The 27,070-nt window shown below is 47.5% G+C and overlaps 2 protein-coding genes across 3 annotated transcripts; one reads left to right on the top strand and one right to left on the bottom strand.

The window, feature by feature from the left end:
• Positions 1-727: 727 nt before the first annotated feature.
• On the top strand, positions 728-3,285 carry CCL17 (C-C motif chemokine ligand 17). The gene is made up of 3 exons (XM_003416353.3): positions 728-864; positions 2,219-2,336; positions 2,978-3,285. The coding sequence occupies exons 1-3, from the start codon at positions 795-797 to the stop codon at positions 3,096-3,098; spliced, it is 309 nt and encodes a 102-aa protein (XP_003416401.1). The 5' UTR covers positions 728-794; the 3' UTR covers positions 3,099-3,285.
• Positions 3,286-11,457: 8,172 nt separating this feature from the next.
• CIAPIN1 (cytokine induced apoptosis inhibitor 1) lies at positions 11,458-27,045 on the bottom strand. 2 transcript variants are annotated; one of them, XM_064273990.1, is made up of 10 exons: positions 26,937-26,990; positions 24,677-24,872; positions 22,042-22,217; positions 21,386-21,538; positions 19,813-19,889; positions 18,187-18,352; positions 16,830-16,903; positions 15,851-15,966; positions 12,158-12,239; positions 11,458-11,684 (listed from the first exon to the last, which is right to left on the bottom strand). In XM_064273990.1, exons 2-10 carry the CDS (start codon positions 24,703-24,705, stop codon positions 11,574-11,576), a joined length of 984 nt encoding a protein of 327 aa, XP_064130060.1. In that variant the 5' UTR covers positions 24,706-24,872; positions 26,937-26,990; the 3' UTR covers positions 11,458-11,573. The 2 variants fall into 2 exon arrangements, with proteins under 2 accessions (XP_064130060.1, XP_003416335.1); XM_003416287.4 differs by lacking the exon at positions 24,677-24,872 and having other exon boundaries at positions 26,937-27,045.
• Between the last annotated feature and the right edge of the window lie 25 nt (positions 27,046-27,070).

Genomic DNA, 27,070 nt, shown 5'->3' with positions numbered 1-27,070 from the left:
GCCAGGCCTTCCTTCCGAGGCACCTCTGGGTGGACTCCAACTGCCAACGAAAAGCAGCTGAGCCCAAACTATTGGCACCACCCAGGGATTCCTCCCACTCTGTAGAAGTGGAAACTTGGACTGAATGGTGACTGAAGTCCCAACGACGCTGGTCTTCTGTTGCCTAGGCGAGGCCACACAACAAAGCTGCTCTGGGCTTTTTCTGGGCCTCATGCCTTTTTCAGACTCAGATGAAGTTGTGGACCTCCCAGCAGTGGGGTGCCCGTGAGCTCATACACAGCCGTCTGCTAACACCATGGAGTGCTCCCAGCACCCTGAGGCTTATCCATGGTCCATGGTGAGCAGCCCTGCACTGCCCCTGCAAGGGTTGCTCATTCCCATACATTCCTGGCTCAGGGCAGCGTGCATGACAGAAGCTCACCAGCCTCAGATAGAGATGACCCAGTTTAGGATGGAGGTTTCTCAGTTCTATTAATAGAGGAACCAAGAAATGTCCCCTCTGAAAGGAGAAGTGTGTCACTGTCGGGGGCCCCCAGACATATGTACCCCACCTCTGTCCCCAGTATGTCCCATTCTCGGGAAAGCCACAAACATTCCAAGATTGGACTTCTGCAGAATTATTTCCAATTCTTCGAACTGCCCTGGTCGAGGTAAGGTTATGGGGGAGGGGATGGGAGGCGGGGCAAGACCCCCCAAAGAGGTTAAATAGGTCTCCTCCACACTCTCTTTCATCCCTGTGTCCCTGGAGCAGAAGGAAGCACAACCTAGACACCCTCTCCTGGGCTTTCAGCACCATGACTCCCATGAAGATGCTGCTCCTGGCTGCCCTCCTCCTGGGGGCTTCTCTGCAGCACACCCAGGCAGGTGAGAGCAGGGGTGAGGGGCACCGGGCTGGGCACGGGGTGCGGGACACAGCAGCAACACACACACACACACAACACATACATACATCCCACCTATTCCCACAGCGATTTGGGGGCCAGCAGCAGTAGGACTTAGAGAGAGGCAATGCCAAGGAAAACAGGGGCAAGGCCCCCGGCCCCGGAGGCAACTTGGTGGACGGCAGTGAGGGCCAGCCCCGTCCTGCAATGGCACGAGGCAGGGGCTGCTGTCCTGGGTTTACAGTGGAAGGTGAACATGTCTCCTGGTTATTTGTTTGCACCTGTTTTATTAGTGAGTTTTATACATAATGAGGGAATCAGGATAAAGGCAGGAGGGCTGGTTCTAAGCACATGGGAGAAAAAGCGAATTTTATATTCCATTGGGGAAGGAAACTGAGGTAGGTTTGCTACTTTAGGAGCAAAGCTGGTTAGTGCCCCACATGGCAACACCCCTGCAATCTTTAGGGTTATCTTCCTAGCCAGACAAATAAAATGGTCGCCCCCCTAAGAGTCTGCTGCAAGTTGGCTCCAACTTCACAGGGCTCTAGAGTTAATCAAAGCAAGTTGTACCCTCCAAAAGGGTCAGAGGAAAGTTGGGGGGCTTCTTAGAAAATAACTGTGCCTATTTCCAAGTGTTGGGGATTTTTCCTTGTGCAAAGATGAGGGGCCTCCATTTTATTGTCTGTAAAAGGGGTAGTGACAGTACCTGTCTCCAGGTGTGCTGTGAGGACTGAATGACCTGCTGCAGGTACAACTTCAGCCCAGAGCCTGGCACAGAGTAAATGCTTGGTGATCCAGGGCTGTTATTTGTGTGTGTGCTTGCATACACACACACACACACACACCTAGAAACACAGACAAACTCACTGTACACATACAGATACACACCCCTAGACACACTCAAACACACAGGATCCCTCATGGCACACATGGACATCTCACACACATGCACACACTGACACACAGATACTCAGTGAGGCATATGCAGCCCCCCGGCTCCTCACAGAGAAGCACGCACTCACAGACCCCGCACATATCACAGACCCTCCAACAACATACAGACACACACAGACCCCGCACATATCACAGACTCTCCAACAACATACAGACACACACACATGCAGACATGCACACAAACACACATGCACACCCCTCCCACAAATACACACATAGACCCCCTCCGCAAAAACACACATACACATACTCACAGATAGGTACACAGATATGCACACGCAGACACGCACAAGGATCTCCCCCCTACGTACCCACAGACCCCCGCATGCATACACGCAGACACCCCCAGACTCGCCTACCACCCCTGATTGCTTTCTCTCTAGCTCGGGCCACCAATGTGGGGCGTGAGTGCTGCCTTGAGTACTTCAAAGGAGCTATTCCCTTAAAAAAGCTGACATCGTGGTACAGGACCTCAGAGGAGTGTCCCCGGGATGCCATCGTGTAAGTCCGCCCCGCCCGGGGTCTGCCTGCTCCTGTGCTCAGCCCTCAGGAGCCCGAGGGGGGGTAGGGGGGGTGCCCGGAAGAGCCACTGGGGAGAGGGAAGAGATGGGTCCTTCTCCCCACTGACCACTCCCGCCCTGCTCCTCTGACCAGTTCCTAAGACTGAGACCCAAAAAGGCCCCAGGCCACGAGACCCAGCCACTTCATTGATTTATAGTGAAACTAGGCCCCAGGGGGATGGGCCACTCCCAGGTCACACAGCCAGTCACTGACTGATGTGGTACTTCCCTGGGCCTGGGCCTGGGCTGGGTCAGAGGATGCTCAGAAAGCCAGGTCCCTCCTGTGTGCTTGCAGTTCAGTCTCTGGGTGGTCTGGGCGTGGGAGATCTGAGGTGGGTGAGGGGAAGCCCTGCAGCCCTGGCTCCCTGGGAGGGCCAGGACAGGGGGAGGGACCTGGGAGGGCCAAGAATCACCGAGGATAGTGTGTGATGTCCCCAATCTGCCACCGATAGCCTGTGTGCCTCGGGGAAGTTTCTGTCCCTCTCGGGTCTCAGGTTCCTGGTCCCAGCAGGGCAGGGGCTGGCCCCAGGGCCCTGCTTGTAAGGCGCTTTTGCATCCTGATGGCTTTCTCTCTCTGTGTAGATTTCTGACTGTCCAGGGCAGGGCCATCTGTTCAGATCCCAAGGACACGAGGGTGAGGAAGGCAGTTGGACACTTGAAAAACCTCATGAAGTCACGTGGCCCCACCAACCAGAATTCCTAATTTTCTCCCGGGATCACTTGGAGACTTTCAGCCTCAGTGTTCACTACCACCTCCCTCCATCTTGAGCTGCCAGGACCAGCAGAGGCCTTACAAAGACAAAGAGGAGCCACAGCTATGGAGACCTCATCCCCTTTCTGAACCAGAGCCGTGGGCATTAAAGGACCCAGATTAAAGTCTCTTTCTGTCAGTCTGGGTCAGCGTGTTCTGTCCCCTTCCCCTCCCACCCCAGGCTGTCATACTGGAAGGCCCCTCAGAGAATATCTGGTCCTGCCCTGCCCCGATCAGAAGGGGAAACTGAGGCTTAGAGGGAGTCCTGGCTGCTGCAGGCCATACTTAGTGAGGGGAGGCCCTGGTGAGAGGCCTGGCTGGAGCGGGGTCCAGGGGAGAGAACTGTGCCCCCTCCGCCCCTCTTGGGCTGGCTGCCCTCTCTACCCTTCTGCCATGTGCCTGAAGGTGGGGGCTCTGGGAAGGGCCACTGAAATTCCCTCCCACCTCCTCTGTCTCTGAAGCCCCCTCTCTGCCCCCAGCCACCCATTCTTGTCTGTGATCCCCTAGCCTGATATGGAGCTGAGGACATGTTTCCCCTCACACATCTGATTTAATCCATAAACATTTCCAGGGACCTTCCACAGGCCAGGGTTCCACCAAGTACAGGATCCACCCCTCTCCTGACTTCCTTCCATTTCTCGGTCCCCCGATTCACACTGCAGTCCCATAAAAAAAGCCCCAGGAAATCTTGGTTCTATCTGTGCCTTGGCTTCCTCCCCCAACCCAAACACCTTCACAGGGTCTCCAGCCCAGGATCTGAACCAGCTCGGCTGGGTCCGGGGCCCTCTTCCTGCCTTTGGGATCCGAGCCTCCCTCCTGGCCAGTTTGTCTCCCTCTGCTCCCCAGCCCTCATCTAGTGCCCCCATCAGGCTGGTTCCCTTATAGGCCCCACTGTTCCTCTTGACCTGAAGCGTGGCCTCCACCCCATCCCAGCTCTGACACCCCTCCCCCGCTAGCCCAAGCCTCCCTGAGAACAGCTGCCCACACTGCTTCTTTCTCCTTCTCTGATTTCTGCCACTCGCTTGGTGGCAATGAGTACAGCACAGCCCCCCCGTGGTGGGGCTGTTCTCTCAGTGTTCCTGTATGTGCCTGCCAGTCCTGACTCCTCCATTAGATTGGGGGCTCCCTGAGCCTGCGACCAGACCTGAAACCCCTGGGAGCCCCTCATTCTATGTGCTCAAAACTATGAGGGCAGAGAGGTTCTGGGCCCCCAGGCCCAGCTCAGGGAAGTGGGGGAGTTAGGGTCTTTAGATTCTAGTTCTGTCTCACTCTCCTAGCCACCCACGTGGCTTCTCTCTCTGGGGAGTAGTCTAGGTCCTCCTCTTGGTCCTTCTCTTTCTAGTCTTGGGTCCTTCTCTTTCTAGGATCCTGTGGCCTATATTGTTGGGTGGGGCCCGCAGTTACCAAACCAAAACAAACCAAACCAAACCCAGTGCTGTCAAGTCGATTCCGACTCATAGCGACCCTATATGACAGGGTAGAACTGCCTCATAGAGTTTCCAAGGAGGTCCTGGCGGATTCAAACTGCCGACCTTTCGGTTAGCAGCCACAGCACTTAACCACTACACCACCAGGGTTTCTATGCCTACAGTTAAGAGAGTTAATTTCAGCCAAGGCCTTTGCCTCCTGCTGCCCCTTTGTGGCCAGTTATCTCACTGCAAGACAGATGACAGAGCCCCTACTGCTGCCCCCTTGTGGCCAGTTTTCTCACTGCAAGACAGGCGACACAGCCCAAGTCCACTTTCCAGTCGAGGCAAGAATAAAACAATAATAATAATGAGACTGGAAATGGTGATGAACGGGCTTCTCTGTGACCCCGGGGTCTCTTGGCCCAGGTGGCTCTTCCCTGTCCTGGTGTAGAGAAGGATCCTTGATCCAGGGTCTCGGGCTGGAGGCAACCCAATCTGAGCTCTCTGGAAAAATGTCTTTGGGTCCACGGGGTGGGAGGTTGATCTCAAAAGAGGGGGGAGGCCAAAAGGAGCCCCTTAGATAGCAAAGGAGAGCAATGTCTGAGGCCAGGACCGCTGCGCCCTGCAGGCCAGAGCTGAAGGATATCAGAGTATGTTTAATTCACTGCATTGCAAATTTTTCTTAAAAGCAGCAGCACATTTCCCCCCCCCTTTTTTTTAGGGAAATCTTACTCAGCAGCTCATACCGTAAACTGAGGTAAGTAGAGCTGCTTCAAGGACTGTGAGGAGACGGGGACTTGCCTCAGGGCTCCTAACAGTGAGAAAAAACAGAGGTGTTGCTTAAAGGTTCATTCAGCAGGGAAGAAATGGATCCGGAATGAAGAAGCAAGGGTTTAGTAGCAGGGTCAGGGATGCAAAGTGGGTGGGACAAGATACAGGCGATGGGACCGGCCACCGAGTTCTCCTGGGAAGCGGACATTTTAAGGAATCTTGACTTGGAGACACCTCATGACTGTGAGCAGAGGCGAAGAAAGAAGAGCCTGTGGATAGTTCCTTCCTCCGCCTCTGAAATCTAGTTCCCCCCAGAGCCCAGCTCAAACGCTGCCTGCCCCACAGGTCCCCCGTCTCCTTGGCTGCATTTGGTCCCTCGCTGTGTCCTCCGCCGGCTCTGCTCTCACCTCGGCTTAATCTCTCCCACACCTGGCTCATGTGACTGTAGCTGCCTGCGTGTCTGACTCGCCCGTTAAGGTCATTGGGGCAGGTATTTGGGTCAGGCAACTCAGTACCTGACTAATAAAGGGGGAAAATGCTTTGTGCATTGTGGACATTTGATTTGTATATTTTCATCAACAACCGCCCCGGTAAATTCCACGAGGGGCACTCGTGGAGAGAGACAAACTGGAGGAGCAGCGCCATAAACAGATGGAAAGTAGAATTGGGTTGCTCTCCAATTGCCCACCAGAGGGCGCGCCAGTCCTAAACTAAAGCTCCGAGGCTGACGTTTGAGGCTTGTACCCCAGGGGCTGGGACCCCCACATCCGATTGCAGCTGCTCAGGGCTTTGGAGCAGGGGTGTTTGCAGTTGGACAGCTCTCCTCCTGGGGTTAGAAACCTCACATGAACCTACAGGAAATATTTGATTCAGTCAAAGTCTCATTCAAAAAAAAATTAAAAAGTGGAAGCTGCACAGGATGTATAAAAAAAGATACTATAAAATAGAAGTATTGGAAATAGTAAGACAGAGGGAGGATGTCACCACAGAGCAGATGAATACTGCTCCAGGCTAGCGGGGATTTTCCTTAAGACCCAGGGGTGTAAGTGTGGGGCTTTCCAAGTTTTTTAAATGAAATGTCTTAAGATACAAAATATATGTGTATATATAGAAGATATAAAAAACCAAACCCATTGCTGTCAATTCTGCCTCATAGCAACCCTAAAGGACAGAGGAGACCTGCCCCATAGGGTTTTGAAGGAGCGGCTGGTGGATTCAAACTGCTGACCTTTTGGTTAGCAGTTGTAGCTCTGTACCACCAGGGCTCCTTGTAAGGTATACAAATCAATAATAATGTAAACACCTGTATACCCACCATCCTCCTTAAGAAACTGGCCTTCCTGATACCTAAAGGGCCATTTCCCTTTCCCTATGGCCATCCTCTCATCTCTCTCCAGAACTAACTACGCTTCTGAACTTCGTGTTTCTCATTTCCCTTGTTTTCTCTGGTTTTGTCACATATGTGCATATATGTGTGTTTATGTAGGTAGCTATCTTCCCAACAATATAATATTGATGCATTTTGCATGTTTTTGAACTTGATATAAATATTATCATTTATATAAATGTTATCATTTATATAAATATATCACACACATATTTGTGGCTCAACACTGAGACCCGTTCCGGTCAAGCTGATGCCGACTCATCGACCCTATAGACACTCCACCATTTTTCACTGCTGTATAGTGTTCCACCATGTAGCCACACAATCCATTCTCTAGTTAAAGGCCATTTGGATTATTTCCGGGTTCTTGCTATTATAAATAACGCTGTTTTGAACATTTCCTAAACTTGTCTTCTGTTACATGTGCACAATTTCTCTAGACTAGTGGTTCTCAACCCTCGGTGCCCTTTAGAATTACCTGGGAAAGCTTTGCAAAAATACCTTGGCCCTAGGCCCCATTCTGGAAACCCTGGTGGCGTAGTGGTTAAGTGCTATGGCTGCTAACCAAAAGGTCGGCAGTTTGAATCCACCAGGTGCTCCTTGGAAATTCTTGAGGCTGTTCTCCTCTGTCCTCTAGGGTCACTATGAGTCAGAATCAACTCGATGGCAATGGGTCAATGGGTTCACGCCCCATTCTAAAAGACTAATCGAGCTTTGGAAAGGAGGGGGCCCAAGCATAAGTTGTTTTTGCTTTTCTTTTGAGAGCTCCCAGGTGATTCTAAGATGCAGCTACTATGGAAACAGACACTACAGGGTATAATTGCCAAAACATTGCCCGCCAACAGCCAGAGTTCCCACCAGCCACATCTTCCCCAATACCTGCTCTATGTCCACCCAGGGACACGCAGCTCTGAGACTGTCCAGAACAAAGTCTCTCTTCTCCTGTCCAATACCCAGAGTGCTTCCTGCACGTAACGCATCTGTGGGGTTCTTCGTTCAGTCCCACTGCCTGCCTGTGTTAGAACCCATAAAAAAGCCCTCGCCGGCAAGTCATTTCCGACTCATAGCGACCCTACAGGACAGAGTAGAACTGCCCCACAGGGTTTGCAAGGAGCACCTGGTGGGTTCAAACTGCCCGCGTTTTGGTTTGCAGCTGTAGCTATTAACCACCGAGCCACCAGCGCTCCTGTTTTACAACCAGGAGGGTTTATTTTGCACCTCGAGATCTGCCCACAACTCAGAGCAGGTTTACAGCCTCACTCATTCTCTTCTCTGCTTCCCACGCACCAGCTTCAAGACCTCTGCTTTTGGCACTCTCCCAATTATTTTGTGGTTCACGGTCAGCTGTCTCCCAACCCTAAGGAAGATGTGGTTTGTCTTTGCTGCCTTTCCTACTTACTGCTTTTGAGTGATTTCGGAAAGAAGGGGGGAAGTCCCAAATGTATGCCACTAGACTCTAAGCAAAAGGCCTTAGAGTTCAAATAAAATGTAAGATTCCTCAGCCCTACTGACTGAGAATGTCCAAGCACAACTTCAGGCATGTGTAGTCGTGAAGGTCCGCGGTCATTCTGGTGGTGGCCAGGCCTGGAAGCCAGGGGACTCTGCAGTAATCACCATCCGTTCTTAAGTACGTCCTAAACACCACAGTATTTCCCACCAGCCTCATCTGTTTTTGAGTACTTCATTGCCTTCTTTAACCACAAACAGTGGGATTAGACAGAACAATCTCAAATACCTTCAAAATCATGAAATTCTAGAATTTCTACTTATTCTAGTCCTTGGCATTGATGAGCATTTAGGTTTTTTGGTTTTGTTTTCTAAGATTTTAGCCAATCTTGTAGCCAGAATCATAGGATTGGGTGTCAAATCAAGAGGATGTAACCTCAGGCAGGTCACCCTCAGTCTTGGCCAGTTTTCTCACATGTAAATTGGGGTTATACCCAGCAATACTGGAAACTCTAGGCTCTGATATTGTCAGCTTGCAAAAGGCTGAATGCCTTCTCAGAACTGTCTTTCAAAGTCACGGATTTGAGGACTAGCTCTCCCCTCCCATGTCTCCTCCCTCTGCTGAGTCATAGCTAAGCAACAAAGCCCAGATGTACACTGTGTGGACTAACAAGGCCTCTCTCCAGCGCGCTGGGCCCGACACCCAGAGTTGGCAGCTTCCCTCTGAACCCTGTGGAGTGACACACCGGCTGCCACCATGATACCATTAGCCACACTAATTGTAGCAGCAGGAGATAGCATCGTACCTTTTTGCCAGTGGCACCTGGGACTCAGAACAAGAATCAGGTCAGCAAGGGTTTGTGACATTTGCCCAAGTCCTGCTAAATCCATCCCAGGAAGCTCTTTGACTCAGGGTCTCTTGTCCTCAAACCAGAGGTAGAGAATTTTGTCCTTCACCTTGGCAACTGCAGCAGAAGCAACAAAATTAACAGTGGTCCAGCAGCTCCACAGATACCTGTTAATGTTAAACCTAGTGGTGGAGGGGGGGTGGTGGGTGCTGTGTATTTTCCGTTGCCGTGTAAATGATGACCACAAACCTAGTAGCTTAGAATACATTCATGACCTCAGTTTCTGTGGGTCATCTGCTCAGGGTCTTACCAGGCTGCAGTCAAGATGCCCGCCAGGCTGCGCTCTCATCCACAGCTCGTGGTCCTCTTCCAAGCTGACGTGGTATCACGGATTGAATTGTGTCCCCCCAAAATGTGTGTATCAATCTGGCTAGGCCATGATTCCCAGTATTGTGTGATTTCCACCATTTTGTCATCTGATGTGATTTCCCTACGTGTTGTAAATCCTATGACCATGACGTTAATGAGATGGATTAGCGGCAGTTATGTTGATGAGGCCTACAAGATTAGGTAGTGTCTTAAGCCAATCTCTTTTGAGATATAAAAGAGAGAAGCAAGCAGAGAGACATGGGGCTCTCATACCCCCAAGAAAGCAGCACCAGGAGCAGAGCACGTCCTTTGGACTTGGGGTTCCTGCGCCGAGCTCTTAGACCACTGGAAGATTGAGGACAAGGACCTTCCTCCAGAGCTGACAGAGTGTGACAGCCTTCCCCAGGAGCTGATGCCCTGAATTTGGACTTCTAGCCTACCGGACTGTGAGAGAATAAGCTTCTGTTTGCTGAAGCCATCCACTTGTGGTATGTCTGCTAAAGCAGCACTAGATGACTAAGACACGTGGCATTGCCAGAATTCAGCTCCTTGCGGTTGCAGGACTAAGGTCTCCACTTTCCGGCTGCCAGCCGGAGGCTCTCTCAGCTCCTAGAGGGCACCCACAGTTCCTGCACTGGGGACCTCTCACAGGCCTCCTCACCATAACTTCTTTAAGGACAGCAGGAGACACTGTTCTCTGGACCTTCTTCTAAAGGATCCACTGATTAGGCCCACTCAGGATAATCTCCCTTTTGATTAAAGTCAATTGATTAAAACCCATTGCCATCGAAGCAATTCTGACTCTCAGCAACCCTACAGGACAGAGCAGAACGAACCCATAGGTTTTCCAAGGCTATAAATCTTTACGGAAGCAGACTGCCACATCTTTCTCCCAAGGAGCAGCTGGTGGGTTTGAACGGCCAACCTTGTGGTTAGCAGCTGAGTGTTTAACCACTGCACCACCAGGGCTCCTTGTCAATTGATTAGGGAATATCATCACATCTGCAAAATCTCTTCACCTTTACGACATAACCGAAGTCGCGGCAGTGCTAGCTGTCACATTCACAGGTCCTGCTCAAACCCACGACTATGGGTCAGTGGGGTCACCTTAGAACTCGGCCCACCACAGGGCTTTAAAGTGCAACCAGAACTAAGCCATACCCATAACTAAAACCCTCCAGCAGGGACCAGGAGAAGCAAAAGCAAACGTAGAAAATCAAATCAAGTTTCAAGGATAGATACCAATGAACACCTTCATTTATTGGTAAAATATAAACATCCAGGTCGCAAACCCACACGATCTCTCCAAATATTTGGCAAGATTGATTCCAAGGCCGTGCAGCTGGATAACAAAGAGAATGAAGGGGACTCCTGGTCAGAGAGACTTATGGTTGGCTCAGAGTTCTGTCCTGCTTCCTTCTAATCCTCACCTCCTGGATCCTCTAAAGTAGATGGAGAGAGGCCCTATTTCCTAAGTGGGGGGCTGGCCATTTGCATGTGACACTCAGGCCCTCCAAAAAAGAAAGTTTCATGATTCAAGTTGAGCGTGGATGGCTGTCAGATATCTCACGCAGACACACCCCATTACAACTGGTATATGGAAGTACACAGTTTAATACCTGCCGATGAACAGAAATGATGGCAGGACACAGGTGCGATGCCATGGCAAAACGGGGGTGGGGTGGGAGTGAAAGGGGCAGAGGGACACTGGGTAAAATCACAGCAACCAATGAGCAATTTCTTTGGTGCTGAGGTCATCAGACACTTGACTGATGTGCCCAAGAACTGCAGAGTGAGTAAACCACTGACTCTGGAAGACAGGTGGCACCACTGCTGAGCTTAGAATACAGCCGGGGCTAGAGCTTTGTCACAGATGTGAGTTATTATGGTCAGTAATTTACCACCAGGAGAGGGGCCTCTTCAGGCCACACTCCCCTCTCCCTAACATGAAGTGAAGAAACAGGCCCCCACACTCAGGGTAAGCGGGCCCCACTATGTGTTGGTCTTCTCACATATAGCAGCACTACACGCCACTGCACCCCCAAATCCCGTTTCACTCTGTCTGCTAAGAACCCTCCCTACAACTGGGCTTCAAATAGAGAGTGAACAAACCCAGAGAAGGTGGGAGGAGCCACAGTGGTGGGATTTGAGGGACAGAATTGGCCAGAAGAACAGATACGTTCATGCTGGGTCCTTCCTAGGCGTCGTGAAGGCTGCTGTTGCTGAGAAGCACCTGCTCCCCGGGTTTGAAGGCCGGCATCCCGAGGTAGGGGCAGCTGGCGCAGCGGAACGCATCGCCTAGGTAGCACTGCGGAGAGAGAGGACATGATCACACGGAGAAGCCGAGTTATCAGTGGGTCCCACAGATACAGGCCAGAAGAAGGAAGTCCTCATTTCACACTGTGGCCTGAAGGTCTAAATATTCAGTTTTTAAAATCTGTTGTTTCATGAAGTACAATAGTCAAGGGAAGATTCCTAGGCAGCCATAGTTCCATATTCTAAATAATTCAAATTACAGCCAAATGGCTAAATAACATCAGGCCTCATTAGGAAGTGGAAATACAAGGACCAAAAATAAGGACCAGAAAATCTGCCCACCCCCCCCCACCCGCCCACTATCAGGAGATAATCTCTCCTCTCCATTACTGTCTACAAACAGGTTCTCACACATTTGCCTATTATTACAAGATCTGAATGGGAGGCTCCTTGGAGCTTAGTTTAGGGTGACGCTCAGTACCACCGGGGGTTCTGTGAACACTGAGTAATTATCCAGGTATTTACGTTTCCACAAGCCGACTTGGGTTGGGAGATCTTCTGTTCCTTTGACTTCTCTTTTTCCAGTTCCTCTGCAAGGCCACATGTGCTGGGGGAAAATCAGCAGCTGATGAGATGTGCCACTACCCGGAAACTCCAAATCCCTGATGGCACCTAAGTGTGCTCTAAGACAGGGTGTCACCTCTTTAGACTGGTGTCATAACCAAATAAATGCCCCTGGGGCCAGGCAACAATGCACATGAGCAAGGCTGTTTGGGAGAAAGCAAGAGTGGTGGAAATGGGGACAGCTAGAGGGCACATGCCCTGTCTAAAGAGGGCACCATGACTAGGCTTCAGCTGGTCACTGTCGTGGGGAAAAGCATACTCAGTGCGGCCACGTTTTCCAAATCTAACAAAAAAAAAAAAAACCTGAGTTTTTACTTGAAATTTGCTGATTTATAAATGCTGGCAACTTTCATATAAAACAACCAACCAACCACTCTGATAATTAAATAAGCCTGCAGGCCACCAGTTAACTTTTTACCACCCTTTCCATCCACTTATCAAACTAATATACAGATAGTAACACTGAGGCTTCCAGGCTGAGAGGACAAATGGAATGCACACATCTAATTTCGCTTTCCCTCAAACCCCCCCACAATTCCAGTAAAGGAAATTTTTTTTTTATGAAGACATAAACTCACAAGCCCACTGCCATGGAGTCGATTCCAGCTCACAGTGATCCTACAGGACAGAGTAAAACTTCCCCCATAAGGTTTCCAAAGAACAGCCGGTGGATTCGAACTGCTGATCTTTTGGTTACCAACCTGAGCTCTTAACCACTGCACCACCGGAAAAAAAAAAAAACCAAACCCACTGCCATCGAGTCAGTTCCGACTCATAACGACCCTGTAGGACAGAGCAGAGCTGCCCTATAGAGTTTCTGAGGGGTGCCTGGTGGATTTGAACTGCCAACCTTTTTGGTTAGCAGCCGTAGCACTTAACCACTATGCCATCAGGTTTCCACTGTGCCTCCAGGGCCCCATAAACCCACAAAGACAGGGAATATTGGGAAGGAGATGAGAGCCATAGTGTTGGAAACTGAAAAGCAGGTGGAGGAGGGACAGCTGATCTAACGAACTTAAGAAAGCCAACTCAAAGCCAACAGTGAGGAACACTGAGTACCCACCCAAATTACAGCCTTGAAATCTCACAAGGCACTGGAATTGGTAGCACCAAGAGGCTAGAAGACTCTCTGTGAGAAATCTAACCAATCCAAGAGGAAAGGTCCAAAGGTAATGACTTTGGGATGCCCTCTCAAAGGCCTCCCAGGTCCTCTTCAATAAAACACACTCAACAAATCTACTACCTCTCTGCTTCGAGCTCCCAATCAGCTTTTTGCCCCCACTCTTAATCTTGACGACAACCACAGATCACCAGACATATTAAGAAAACTTCTAACATGGAAGTCAGGATGAAAACGAAAAGAAAAAAATAACTTGGAAGAAACAGACTATGCCGGGAGAAAAAAAACTTCGAAAGAACCATCACTATCTTTAAGAGAAAAAAGACATTATCATGTGCATGGAATAAAAGCAGGATTTTATTTAAGAATAAAAAAATGAATCCTAGAAATTAAAAACATGATACTAGAAATGAAATAACTCAATAGAAGTTCTAGAAGATAAGGTAAAAAAATCTCCCAGAAAGTGGGGCAAAAGGAAAATACAGAAAATGTGGAAGTACAGATTACACCTAAGAGGACCAACATCTGAGTACCAGGTGCTACAGAAAGAGAAAATAAACAGAGAAGACAGAAATCATAAACAAAATGAAAGAAAAACTCCCAGGACTACAGACACGACTTTCTATACCGAAATGACGCATCAAACGCCTAGTACAAGGGATGAAAACCGACTCCTTGTAAAATGACACAGAGGATAAAGACAACCCCACAAGCCTCCCAAATGGAAAAAGAGGTCTTACAGAAAGGATCAAGAAACAGAATGGCCTCAGACATCTCAACAGAATCACTGAAAGAAAGAAGACAATAGAAATGTCAGTAAAATTCTGTAAAAATTATTTCCAACCCCAAATGAGGGCAGAAAAAAGGCATTTTCAGACATGCAAAATCTCAAAAAAAAAAAAACAAACAAAAAAACACAAAGCTTTATGATCTCCCAGGTAGCCTTTCTAAGAAACTACTAGAAGATTTATTCCACCAAAACAAAAGAAAACCAGAAAAGAGGAAGACCAGGATACAGGAAACAGGAACGCTAACAGGGAACAAGGAAAGTGATGCCAAGGCGTCAGCTCTGTTCCAGAGTCCCACGTGCATGGAGGAGCAGCGCGACCCAGGAGACGGACATGCTGAAGGCTGCCGCCGTCACCATTCCCGCTGCCACCGTAACCAGCCTTTCAACCCAAGGGCAGGTGCGTTGGCCCAGACTGTCCTTGGCTTGTCCTGACCACATACGGATAACATTCATCTTTCCCGTCTACACCCTGACGCCCAGGTCAGCTGAGGACATTCATTTAACCCCCACAGAAGCGCTCTGCTTTGATCTACTCCTGAGATTGGTAGGCTCTAGTGAGCCTCACGGCACCGGGTTTCTGGGTGGGTTTTAGTGAGCTTCCAGCAGGAAGCAGAGCAGCCCACTGCCGCTAAGGGTGTTTCTGCTGGTTTCCCAGCAACTGCATCATCCTCCAGCTCTGTCAGGTGCTCTAGTTATGGCCCACCTTGCATTGCTAGAACTTGCTCATGCCTTCCCTAGAAGAGGCTTGTAGGGGTTTGAACAGCGGCTCCCAGAAAGTCACGCCTGCGAACCTGTAAGTGGGACCTTATTTGGAAGAGGGGGCTTTGCAGATGTAATTATGGATCTTGAGATGAGATCACCCTGGATTACCCGGGTGGGCCCTACATCCGATGACAAGTGTACTTATAAGAAACAGAAGAGAAGGCACAGAGACACAGAGAAGTACATGTGGAGGCAGAATTTCGGAGTTACGCAGCTCCAAGCCAAGGAATGCCTGGAGTCACCAGAAGCTGGAAGAGACAAGGAAAGATTCTCCCCTAGAGCCTTCAGAGGGAGCCTGGCCCAGCTGACACCCTGATTTCAGACTTCTGGCCTCCGGAATGTGAGAGGAGACTTCTGTTGTTTGAAGCCACTATGTTTGTGGCTGTTTGTTACAACAACTCTAGGAAGCTGATACAGGACTCTTACAGATTCTCAAAAGAAGCTGAGACCAAACCATGAGCCAAAGACCCTGTGCAGCTCATCTTCTCCTGGGAGCCTTCATACAATAATGGGAATACCGATCTCCCCTACAGACCAGCTTCGGGCTTACTCCTCAGTTCTTCACATCTAAATAGCATGTTGTTTGGAAATTCATCACAGGTGGCAAGCCACCAAAAAAGCCAGGGCCTGACTAACACAGACTTTGCAGAGTGGTCACCCCTGTGGGGAGAGGGAGATGCAGGTGAGGAAGCATGTACGGTGAGTTCTCCTCCTAGGAAGTTTCTGTGTCTTAACCCGGGAGATCAGTACATGGGTGTTTGCTTTGTTATTCTTTAAAGTGGACCTTTTAATATATTTCTCTGTGTGCATGATACATTTCACAATAAAACATATATTTTAAAAACAGTAAAATACTGCTGTTACTTGGGAACCAGGAGCCACTGGGCGCAGCATGGCAGACTCTGCTTCCTCCAACGCTTACCAGTTCTTACAAGCCTTCCTCTTTTTCCCTTCTCCACATGATGCAGCCCGCAGGGAAGCTGGGTCTGGCCTCTTCAAATCTTCTGGATCGAGCAGCTCATCTGAGTCAATGAGATCCTGGAGGGTGTTCAAAGCAATCAGTGACCCAGTCGCAGTCTCCGCTAAGGAGAAGCTAAAGTGATCACAGGCAGCAGTGGCAGATTAACCGCTGCAGTGGAAAGACGACTGCGAAGGTCCCGCCCTCCTTTGGACTGATCGCATGTTCAGTCTGACCGCCACACTCAAGTAACCGACTGTGAGCGAAGCTTTGTCCACAAAAGACTCATTAGGATGAAACTCATTTACAGGAGAAATAGTTGTAAGACCCGGCCAGCAGTGTGTAGAGAATACACATGCATGTGTGCTTATGAGGGGAGGAGAGTTACGGATAGAAAAAAAGGTTCTATTTATTTAAATAAAGGGCTGTCATGTGAAAAAGGAATCAAATACTTTCTGTGAAGTTCCAGAGAAGAGGGCAAATAATTATACACACATTTGTTTGATTCTCTGAGAAGCACACGGGCAGTCTGTAAACTCTATGAAGGCATAGCCTACTTTGCTGGCCACTCTAACCTGAACAGCTGTACAAATGAAGAACTTAATTGATGGAAAGTGCTGCTCTTGAGACAGTGAGCCTTCACTGACTTGCCCAGACAAAGGGGCCAATAAAAACGTGCTCACTGGCAAACTCTTCTTCAGGTTCGCACATGCCCACGACAGCCTTTAAACTGTCACATGAAATAACAAGAAAGTCTGCGGGGAAAAGGGATGCTAAAAAGAAATTTACAATGCCACCAATGCAGAATTTCACCTCAACAAAAGACACCAGTAACAGGCACAGACATGACTTTCACCCTAACCAGTCCGTAAAGTCCACTGAAAACTATGGCTGTTCATACCCAAAATGGGGCCCAGAAGAAATGACCACGGTGGCAACTCACCATGCTGTCATCCTCCATATCGTTGGCGGAGAGTGTCCACAGCTTGGCAGCAGCAGGGTCCACAGCAGGCTTCACTGAGTCCAGCCAGTGAGAGAAAAAGTTCCGTGAGAGCAGCCAGATACAAACAACAAGCGCTTTCTACCGAGGAACTACATGCAGAAGAGAACACCCAGCTCCACCACTTACAAAAGGCAGGACCTTGGGGCTAACCACTTTATGATAGTAAAGACGTCATCGTTTGTTAAGCACATGCATTATCTAATGTAACCCTATTAACAATTTGAGATAAGTGTATTTTTGGTACCCTAATTTTACAGATGAAGAATCAGGTTCAGAGCATTTAAAAAACCTGCCACAAATAAAAGTCTGACTCCAAACTAATGCTTTTAACCTCCACTCTACATTGCTTCTCCCTCCTTATCTTAGGTTCCATCCCTACAGCAGGTGTTCTGAGGATTAAATGAGACAGTGTGTCAAAAGGCTTTATAAACAGCAAAGCTTTAGCCTCACACGAACCTGCTAAACACAAGGAAATGGGCTCTGGAGGTGATGGTGACAGTGGAACACACATCAGCGGCAGACACAGCCTCACACCTCCTGCAGGCCAGGAGAATGCAGGGAAGAGCCTGAGAGAGCAGACCACCAGACTCGGACTGCGGCAGAGCCTCAAACAGGACCTTTGGGGTAAGGGAGCTCCAAGTCACAGCCCCATTGTGACTACAGACCTTCCGCAGAGCACACTGCTCATCTCTGCTGTTCCCACCCAAGGTTAGGATCCCAAAGATTTCCTGAAGATTAAGCTGGACGGTCAAGACAATACAGTGTGCATGTACCAATAAATATCTGGACATTTTTGCATACCTTACAGCTGGGATAATTTTCTCAGTTCAAGCATTAAAAAAGAGTACTAGGAAGGACGAGAGTGGTGGCAAAGCAGGGAGGGGGCTGTGATTTTCCAGGCAGAAAAGCTTACTTAGGAAAAAAAGGACGCAGAGGGACAGGACACCCTTCTCTACCATTACCATACCTGTGAGGTCTTCTGAGGATAACGGCTGCCTTCCTGGGCCTGGACAGACTCCATGAACTAAACTAAGAGACTCCTCTAGAGTCAGGAGACCTCGGCCTCCTCTGGTTGCGAGGAAGGAGCTGATCTGACAGTAACTGTCTATTATTGGTTTTGGATCTGAATATGCCCAGAATAATAGTACATTAAGCATTCTTCCATTTAGAAATGACCAGAATCAAAGAAAGAAGAATCCTCTAAAAATAATGCCCCCTCATTTATATCTCTGGCTCAATTTCTACTACGTCCCTCCAAACCCATTTGAATGGAAGGATGTCCCTGCGGCAGCCTTACCTGAAGGAGACTTCTTAGCAATGGAAAGCTTAAGCTGACTAGAAGAACCCACTTCAAAGTTTGGTTTTTTGCCTGTGATCTGGACAGACAGCAGGCCATCACTCTGGTAACCCAGGTGTTCTTGGACAGACTGCATTTCCTCGGGGCTTAAGGATTCTCGCTGCAGCTGGAATTCCAGACATCAAAAGGATCAGTCCATACTCCGCCTATGAGATCATGCTTTACTGTGTCCGCGTCAAACCCTCGTTTCTGTGTGTTAGGCGTGTAATAGCTGAAGGTAACAGCACTTTAGGCTTCACATTCAATTTCTCACTGAGCAGAGCCCTAGACTATAACTTTTGTCCATATGTTTACTTTGAGCCTACCCTTTGGAAAATTTCTATCAAAGATTTATTAGGGTCACATCATTGTGTCAGTCACTGTGGGGGCTGTACTGCTTATGATTATACAAAGATGATTCAGATGTGGTCCTACTGAATAGGGTCAACACCCAGAGTGGGACACATGCTCGCAACAAAGATGGTAGAAATCTACATCCTAAAGAAGAGAGAACGACAGGGGAGGGAGCTGCTTTCTAGGTTCCCTGGGAAGAAGCAGCAGACAGCAAAGGTAAAAAAAGGTGTATGTGGGGCGGGCATGCCACCTCTGCATCCAAAAATTACAGAGCGGTTAAATGAATCATAGTCCACCCACAGCATGAAAAACTGTTACACCGCCAGTAAGACTGAGGGGAGATACGCTGAGCTAGATAAATGTCTAAGATACCTAAGACTGGGAAAAAAGCTAGTGACACAACGACATATATGTATGACCTTATTTGCATTTTAAAAAAGAAGTGCGTGAACATGATTGTAGGTATGCTTGTAAATACACAGAAAAAGGTCTGAATGGACAATCAAAAAATACACTGCTGGCTTCCTCTGGGGAAGGAAGTATGAAGACAGACTGAGATGTCACTTTATATTCTTCTGCATTTTCGGAATTTTTATGAACATTCCTTATTTTAGAATAAAGAATAGAAAACCTTAAAATTAAAGGAAAAAAAATAAGAGGTAGGCATAAAGAAATGAAGGCCCTAGGTTATGCAGCGAACACTTATCATCTCTCACACACGTAAGAAAACGTCAGCACTGGAGAGGAATGGAGAGAGAGAAACGCCTCTTTAACTACTCCACTGAATTGTCAGAAATAGGATTTGCACCCGTTGACCTACTCCAGCTTCCCACCAAAAATCTGAGCATGATGGATGGATGATCTAGGTGCTTCACTTGGGCCTAAGGTTTGTGCCCATTTAAAGAGCTGTGTCTGAAGCTGCTCTCCCTGCCTCAGCAGTCACCACCACTCATCCAGCACTGAGGAGACCAGAACATTCCCCAACCCACATGGGCCCAAGCTGAGTCTCTTCAAAGGAGACCAGTTTCCAGAAGTTTTATTCCTTGAGGCATACTGTATCTCATTCAGTTTGCTGTATTTCTAAATATGTTTCATATTCCTAAGTAACACTTATCATCTCATCTTCAGGGCTGTTATTTCCCCCTGATTCTCTCCATAAAGTTCAAAAAGAGATACTCTGTTTAGCTACCCAAGGTTTAAATTCCGAGCAAAGAAGGTTGTCTACAAACATACCTCTTTTACTTCCACAAGACCAGAAAGAGTCAGGGCCGAACACAGTTTAGATGCTGTCTTTACTTTGCTATTGTTAACTGCCAAGAGGAAAACGCCAATTAATAGCTTTACAGGTCAAAGCAGGAAAAATGATAAAGTCTCTATCCTACCTGGGTCAGCAGACACCAAAACAGTAATAATCAATTCCGTGTAAGGCATATGGATTTTAGTGATAGTATTTTCATTTGACCAATTCTTCTGGTTGTTTAAAATGCTCTTAACTACATGCTATTAAGTGTTAAATTCCATTATTATTGTTCCTTATCACTCTCTGCTTCTGGAAAGCATATACACCTCCAGGGGTTGTTAGATTACAAAAGAGGTTTATAAACTGTAAAGTGTACCAAAATACAGGTATTCTCTCTGGATAGTTCTGACAAAGAGACACTGTGTTTAATTACCCAAGGTTTAAATTCCCAGCAAAGAGTGCTAATTTTTTTTTATACACACCACAGGAGCCCTGGTGGTGCAGTGGTTAAGAGCTTGGCTGTTAACCAAAAGGATGGCAGTTTGAATCCACCAGCTGCTCCTTGGAAACCCTACGGGGCAGTTCTACTCTGTCCTACAGGGTTTCTAAAATTCCAGAATTGAATGATTCTAGATTGACAGCTACATCACTGGGCAAAAAAGAGGTTTTTCTTTCTTGGACCTACTGTTAAGCTTCACGTGAATCAATAATTACCTCTTCATTCCCAGGCTTCCGGCCATTATATTAAAACATTTTATTTTGAAATAATTACAGATTCACAGGAAGTTGCAAAAAAAAAAAAAAATGTTCGAGGCGGTCCCGTGTACCCTCTGCCCAATTCCTCCCCATGGGAACATCACCTATAACTACAGTACAACCTAAAGACCAGGAAACTGACATTGGTATAGTCCATGTGGCTTATTCAGATTTCACCAGGCTTACCCAAATCGCTTGTGTGTGCATAGTTCTACACGATTTGATCACATGTAGACTTGTGTGAACACCACCACAATCAAAATACAGAAGTGTTCCATCACAAGGATCCCTTGTGCTGCCCTTTGAAGCCACACACACACACCTGCCCTCCCATTCCTAAGCCCTGGGGACTACTAATCCACTCTCCAACACTATTCTTTTGTTATTTCAAGCCTGTCATATGAATGGACTCATACAGCATGTAACCTTTTGAAACTGTTTTTTCACTCAGCATAATTCCCTTGAGATCCATCCAAGTTGCTGCATGTACCAATAGTTTGTTCTTTTTTATTGCTGCATAGTTTTCCACGGTATGGATATACCGCAGTTTGCTTAACCATGTACCTGTTGAAGGACCCAGCCATTCTCAAATGGGCAGTTTCTTTCTATTTTACCACCTAACAGGTCAAGCAAAGATCACAATTTCTTCTGAGCTGTTGTTTCAAATTTTAACAACAGCTTATCCCTAAGAAGGTTCTGCTGTACAAATACTGATCTCCAAACCCTATTCCTTGCTCAGGGAGGTGTAGCAAGCATACCCCAAAATTCAACCCTATTCAACTCTAGTCTTCCGAGTGTAGATTTTCTTACCTATAGCCGTCTCTACTGGCTCTTTCAGAAAAAGACATCCACCAGGCCGAAGAATCCGGGCCATCTCAGCCAAAATCTCAGCACTGTGCAGGGTGGTGCTTCCCGGAACGACACCCGACAAAATAAAGTCAAAGCTGGATTCTTTGTGGGCAGCTGAAAAGCAGGAAGACTCAGCAATCACCTGAACCCGAGAAGCAATCTCCTAATTACTTCCAAGACCCCACAAAGGACATAGGCCTTGCCCTGGGAAAATGAACACCTACCTGTTCAGCAGACACTATTCTACCATCACTACCAGCAACAGGGCCAATGAATCTGCTGCCCTGTTCTCCCTCGGTCTTACTAATTCCATATCCCTTTATATGCTCAGCGAAAGGAAGTAAAAAAGGATGCTGTGAAGAGTAAACTTCTTTAAAAAATGTGGAACAGCTAAGAAGAAATAAGAACTACTTATACAAACCATCGACCACATTCCCAGGTCTGCTACCTCTCAAATGAAAACGACAAGTGACTGGCCACTACTATCACGTGCCTCTCAGAACAAACCCTCAGAGACCCAGGAGCTGCAGAAACGCAGCACTCCCGTCAAGAGCCCTCACTCCGGGAAAGACAACACGGGGCAGTTCTACTCTGTCCTACAGAGTACAGCTACTTACACTGCAACAGCTGGCTGATGTTTTCCACTGACACGTGCCCCTCACTGCCAGTCAACGCTTGAAGCTTATCCACCAGTTCTTTCAGAGCTTCCACTGGGGACGACCTGTCCCAGACCACCACCACACGCTGGCCAGCTGAGATCCCAAAGTCTGCCATTCCTGCAGCACTGACGGACCTAAAGGCAAAGCAGAAGCAAGACTGAGGAGACAAATGTACACTTCAATCATGGGATATTATCAGATAAGGTTAGAATCATGACCCAATGTAGACCTCCCACCAACTCTGCTGACAACATCAGAAAATCTTACTGTAGATGCTATTCAGGCTCTTTAGTCTGAACAAATGAACCCATTATCTCAAGGTTTCATGACCCCAACATTCCCAAAAAAGGCAGAGAGAGGATCCTGACCTTGCAGAGTCAAGAAAAGAGGATTAGAGTCAAGTAAGAAGGATGGAGGCAGAAAAATTACTTCCTCTTTGTTTTAGGAGACAACTCAGCTTGAACAGACTATAAGAAACGACATTAATTAGGGAGAAGTATGAGTCAGCAAGGAAGGCAAATAAATTGGCAGACATAAATCAGCCACAAGCTTAATTTAAAAACAAAAAAAAGAAATGACACACTTAAATCCAGCAAACTGAATACAGTTATTTCTTCTTTTGTCAAAATAAATGTGAAAATTCAATTCTATTGGATCTACAGTGATCAATAGCAGCTACTATGTCTCAACCTTTAACGAGTAGCCAGACTGTTCAAAGCACTTTACACACATTATCTCACTGGACCCTCAAAACAGCTTTAAATTAGTTATTATTCTCATCTTATAGTCAGGAAACAGAAGCAGTTGACTTTGTCCAGGTCACACAACTTGTGTTAACAGCTGGGACTTGAATCCATCTGACTGCGAAGCCCAACCTTTTAACCTATGGAAATTTTTCCCCACGGGTCAGCTTTCTCTTCCACTTGATACTGAGGTGAATACAGGATGTACTCAATGAAACGAGGTCAGGAGGTAGCACTCTACTCAGTTCCTTCCTTCCTTCTTTTTCACACATTAATGCCACGAAGTTTCTGACTTAAAAGGGCTCAAGTGAATAAAACAGACAGAAATTGTAGTAGAGGCGTCAGGCATGGATCAGTCTTATGCTGAACACCTGTGATTTCTGCAGAAGTGGCTAACTCAGTGATAATTATGCCACTACAGACACTCTGGAACGGAATTTAAGCCATGTCCAGTACACTCTTCCTTCTTTAAATATGTTCACTTTGAAATGACTCTCCTCTCTTTGCCTACAAAACATGTCCAGGTTAGCTAGAGTCACCCTTAAATACTATAGAACTTTGATCTCGTCACTCATTTTCTAGAGGAGTTACTAAGGGTTTACGTTTCTACAGCAGAGTCAAAACCCCTCGGCCTTCTGGATTTCGGCCCTCCATAATCTGGCTCCCCCTGTATCTCCTACCACTCCTGTTCACACGGCTTAGTTCCAGCCAAAGCAGATCTCTCCTTGTTCTATGAAAACCATTGCATTTTCACTCTATCATGCTTTTTTCTAGTTCTTTCCATGTGGAATGTCAGCCTTTTGTTATCCTGACACCACTGCCAACCACCAGGAAAAAGATGCCAAGTGCTACCAGACAAGCAGCATTCCTTAATCATTTAATTTTGGTTTTTAAATCCCTAAAAAGCTCACATCAAGAATTGACGCTTTTAAGCTTTTATCTGTCACATAATGTTGAGAGAAAGCCGCTGCAAATCTTTAAAGTGAGTAACTTGGGCTCAACCTCACATTTCAGAACCAACCAGGGAAGAGGGGAGTATGGATTGCTGGGCATTAAATTGTAAGAAATAAATGACCTGTTTCTAGACTGATGTTGGAACATGTTCTCCCTCGGGACAACTGAAAGGAATGACAAACCCCCTGCCCAACGGTGACTACTACAATCTTGGACTTGTACTCACAGAAAAACCCTCATGAAGAAAACAAGGGGCAAAGGTTACTTATTAACTAGACAGAAAGCCAGATATCTAGACCTTTTCAGTAACATTTATGGGGCAGAGTTTTATGGAATACAGGTTTTGAGTACACGCACGCACAGGGGTTCTATCTACCACTGGATCTTCTATACGACCATGGGTAAGTTATTAGCCTCTCTGAGTTTATTTTCTCATCAATAATGTAGGGATAATACCTGGTATTTTGCAAAGCTGCTGTCAGAATAAATGAGAAGATAAAAATACGGAAAGCACTCAGTAGGGTCTGGCACATAAAGCTCAATAAAATAATGTCCTTAAGAGAACTGTGGGCCTCCACTCTTCTGTGGACAGTTTATTTGGCTTTGCTCCAAATAGTCATATAAAACCTGATCCTCCTCAGCCATACCTGGGAGGAGGACTCCTCAGGGAGTGATGTGAAGCTTCGTTTCCACTGTTAGCATTACTCGGTATAAGAGCTACACTTTACAACAGCTTGGACAGTACTCGGGTGGGCTTGTGTCAGTAAATCAGAAGAACGTAAAATGCTACGCACTGCATATCCCCCAAACCTAATATTCTTATGGCACGCAGGGGCTCGTAAAATGCATATATGAAACATTAACCCTCAAAAAGCAAACCAAAAACCAAACCAAACCTGTTGCCGTCGGGCTGATTCCGACTCATTGCAACCCTAGAGGCCAAAGCAGAACTGCCCCATAGGGTTTCCAAGCAGCGGCAGGTGAATTTGAAATGCCAGCCTTCTGGTTAGCTGCCGTGGCACTTAACCACTGACCCACCAATTTCAGTCAGCATCTTCCAGATAAAATGGGAGACAATGCTCTTTTAAGTATCTGAAAGCCAAAGTATGATACTTTTCATTATTTGAGTTTTGTGAAGGTGTTGTTACGGATCTGTCTTTTAAAAAAAAACGATTAGGAAAAACGTCTGGCACCTAAGCCAACATTTTTAGAAGCTGTGACTTAGAGTCGGGTTTAATATCTAAAGAGTGGTGGGGTAGAAGGCATTGCCATGTCACTGGCCTCGTTAGGCACCTCTCCAACTCTGACTGCTGCACACACATGCTCCGGGCTCTTCTGAAATGTTACTGGTAAGCAGTAAAAGCAGACGTCTCAATACTTTCTGGAGATATGCTTGCTTATTTTTAAAGTACCTGGTAAACATCCAATTTTGAGGCACTGGACCCCGTGTAAGGGTGAAGGGAGTTGGTTGGAAAAATAATAATAATAATAAGGTTCAAGTTTGGGCTTCAGTTCAATCCTTTTAAGTTAGGTGCAAAAAAAGTTCCAAGAATACTGACAACTGTTTGTCAGAAAGCAGAATTTTAATGAAAATGACCTGACTGAAGCACATGGGCACACACGCACAAAGGGAAATTAAACAAAAAAAGGTGGGAATCAGTAGGGCAAAGAAACGGAAGACTTTGTCTCCAGGCTACTTAGGCATGTGTCAGGAGTTAAAAGTTTCAGAAATGATATCCCAGTTGAACTACAGTTTGCACAGGAAGGCTCTTTCAAAGATGGGTGGGCAGAACTCAGAAAACAAAATCTCATGGAGAGATCAGTAGTACTTGGCTAAATCCAGAAATATGGATCTGACATCTTCACATTTGGGGAGTAGGCTTGGCTTAGACCAAACACAGAAGACAGCAGGGTGATTTGAAAAGGATAGAGTTGATTAAAAAAAAAAAAAAAACCCTGCTGTCCAGTCGATTCCGACTCATAGTGACCCTACAGGACAGAGTAGAGCTGCTCCATACCGTTTCCAAGGAGCGCCTGGTGGATTCGAACTGCCGACTTTTGGTTAGCAGCCATAGCTCTTATCCACTATGCCACCAGGGTTTCCAGACTTGATAAGGAGTGTACAAAACACAGCTTTAAAAGATACAAAAACAAGGGTCTAACTGTAAACACAAAAAATTTACAGACTCACATGCTTAGCTCCTCTGGTCAGTTATGCTCAATCTAAAAACCACTTACTTCTTCCTATTAAGCCTCCCTTGATGATATCCCAGAGCCCTGGTGGGGCAGTGGTTAAGAGCTACGGCTGCTAACCAAAAGGTCAGCAGTACAAATCCATCAGCCGCTCCTTGGAAACCCTATGGAGCAGTTCTCCTCTGTCCTATAGGGTCGCTATGAGTCTGGTTTGATGATACCCCACCGAGGCAATCCATATTTACATTCCTGTCTAGTGACTGGACCACCATCTCCTTGGGCCACCCAGAGCTTTGTACTCAATGTCAGAATGAGCGACACCAGCCTTTCCCAAACTTACAGATGCTACAAATCACCTGGGACACTTGTTAAAATTCTCGACTGTACCCTGATATACTCAATCAGCTGTCCAGGTATACCTGAGTATCGTTTTACTAACAAGCAAGCATCTTGGAATGGTTCTTCCAATTTGGCACGTTTGAGGAAATAATTACACCAACTCAACACCTTGGAGGTTCAGGCAAGTCATACGCTCAAAATTACAACCTGTGGGCTCGGGCACCTCCAGGCTTTCGTTCTTTGCTGCGAGGTACCCGCAGAAACCGTAACTTCAGCTCCCCCCATGTTAGTTAGAAGCTGGGTCTCAGACCCAGGTCTCCCGGACACCGGGTCAGGGCTCTTCCTCCCCAGCGCAGTGCCCTCGGGGACTCGGACCCAGGTCGGTTGTGCGAGAGACGAGGCAGCCCCGAAGGGCAGGGAGCCTGGGCGTCAGAAGCCCGGGGCAGGCAGGGCCGGTCATCGGTTTCTCCCGGTCTGAAGCCCGCGAGGGCCCTCAGGGGGGTGGCCCCGGTTATATTCCCACCGAGGGAAGGGCCTGGGAATAGGAAATGAGGGGATGTGGGGACGAAGGCGCACCGGAGCGGGGCCGCTGCGGTAGATCGGGCTCTCGGGCCCCGCGCTCACCTGGCAACCCAGCTCGCTCCGGGTTTCTCCGCAGCAGCCGGCTTCTCGCTTCGCGCCGCTCGCGAGAGGAGGAGGCTCCAGCTGCGCAAGGAGGGCGGAAGTGCTAACACCGTGGTCCCGGCGCTACTTGTTGC

This window comes from Loxodonta africana, chromosome 21 (assembly GCF_030014295.1).
Source record: "Loxodonta africana isolate mLoxAfr1 chromosome 21, mLoxAfr1.hap2, whole genome shotgun sequence".
Taxonomy (NCBI): domain Eukaryota; kingdom Metazoa; phylum Chordata; class Mammalia; order Proboscidea; family Elephantidae; genus Loxodonta; species Loxodonta africana.
This window is presented reverse-complemented; position numbering and strand designations above follow the sequence as displayed.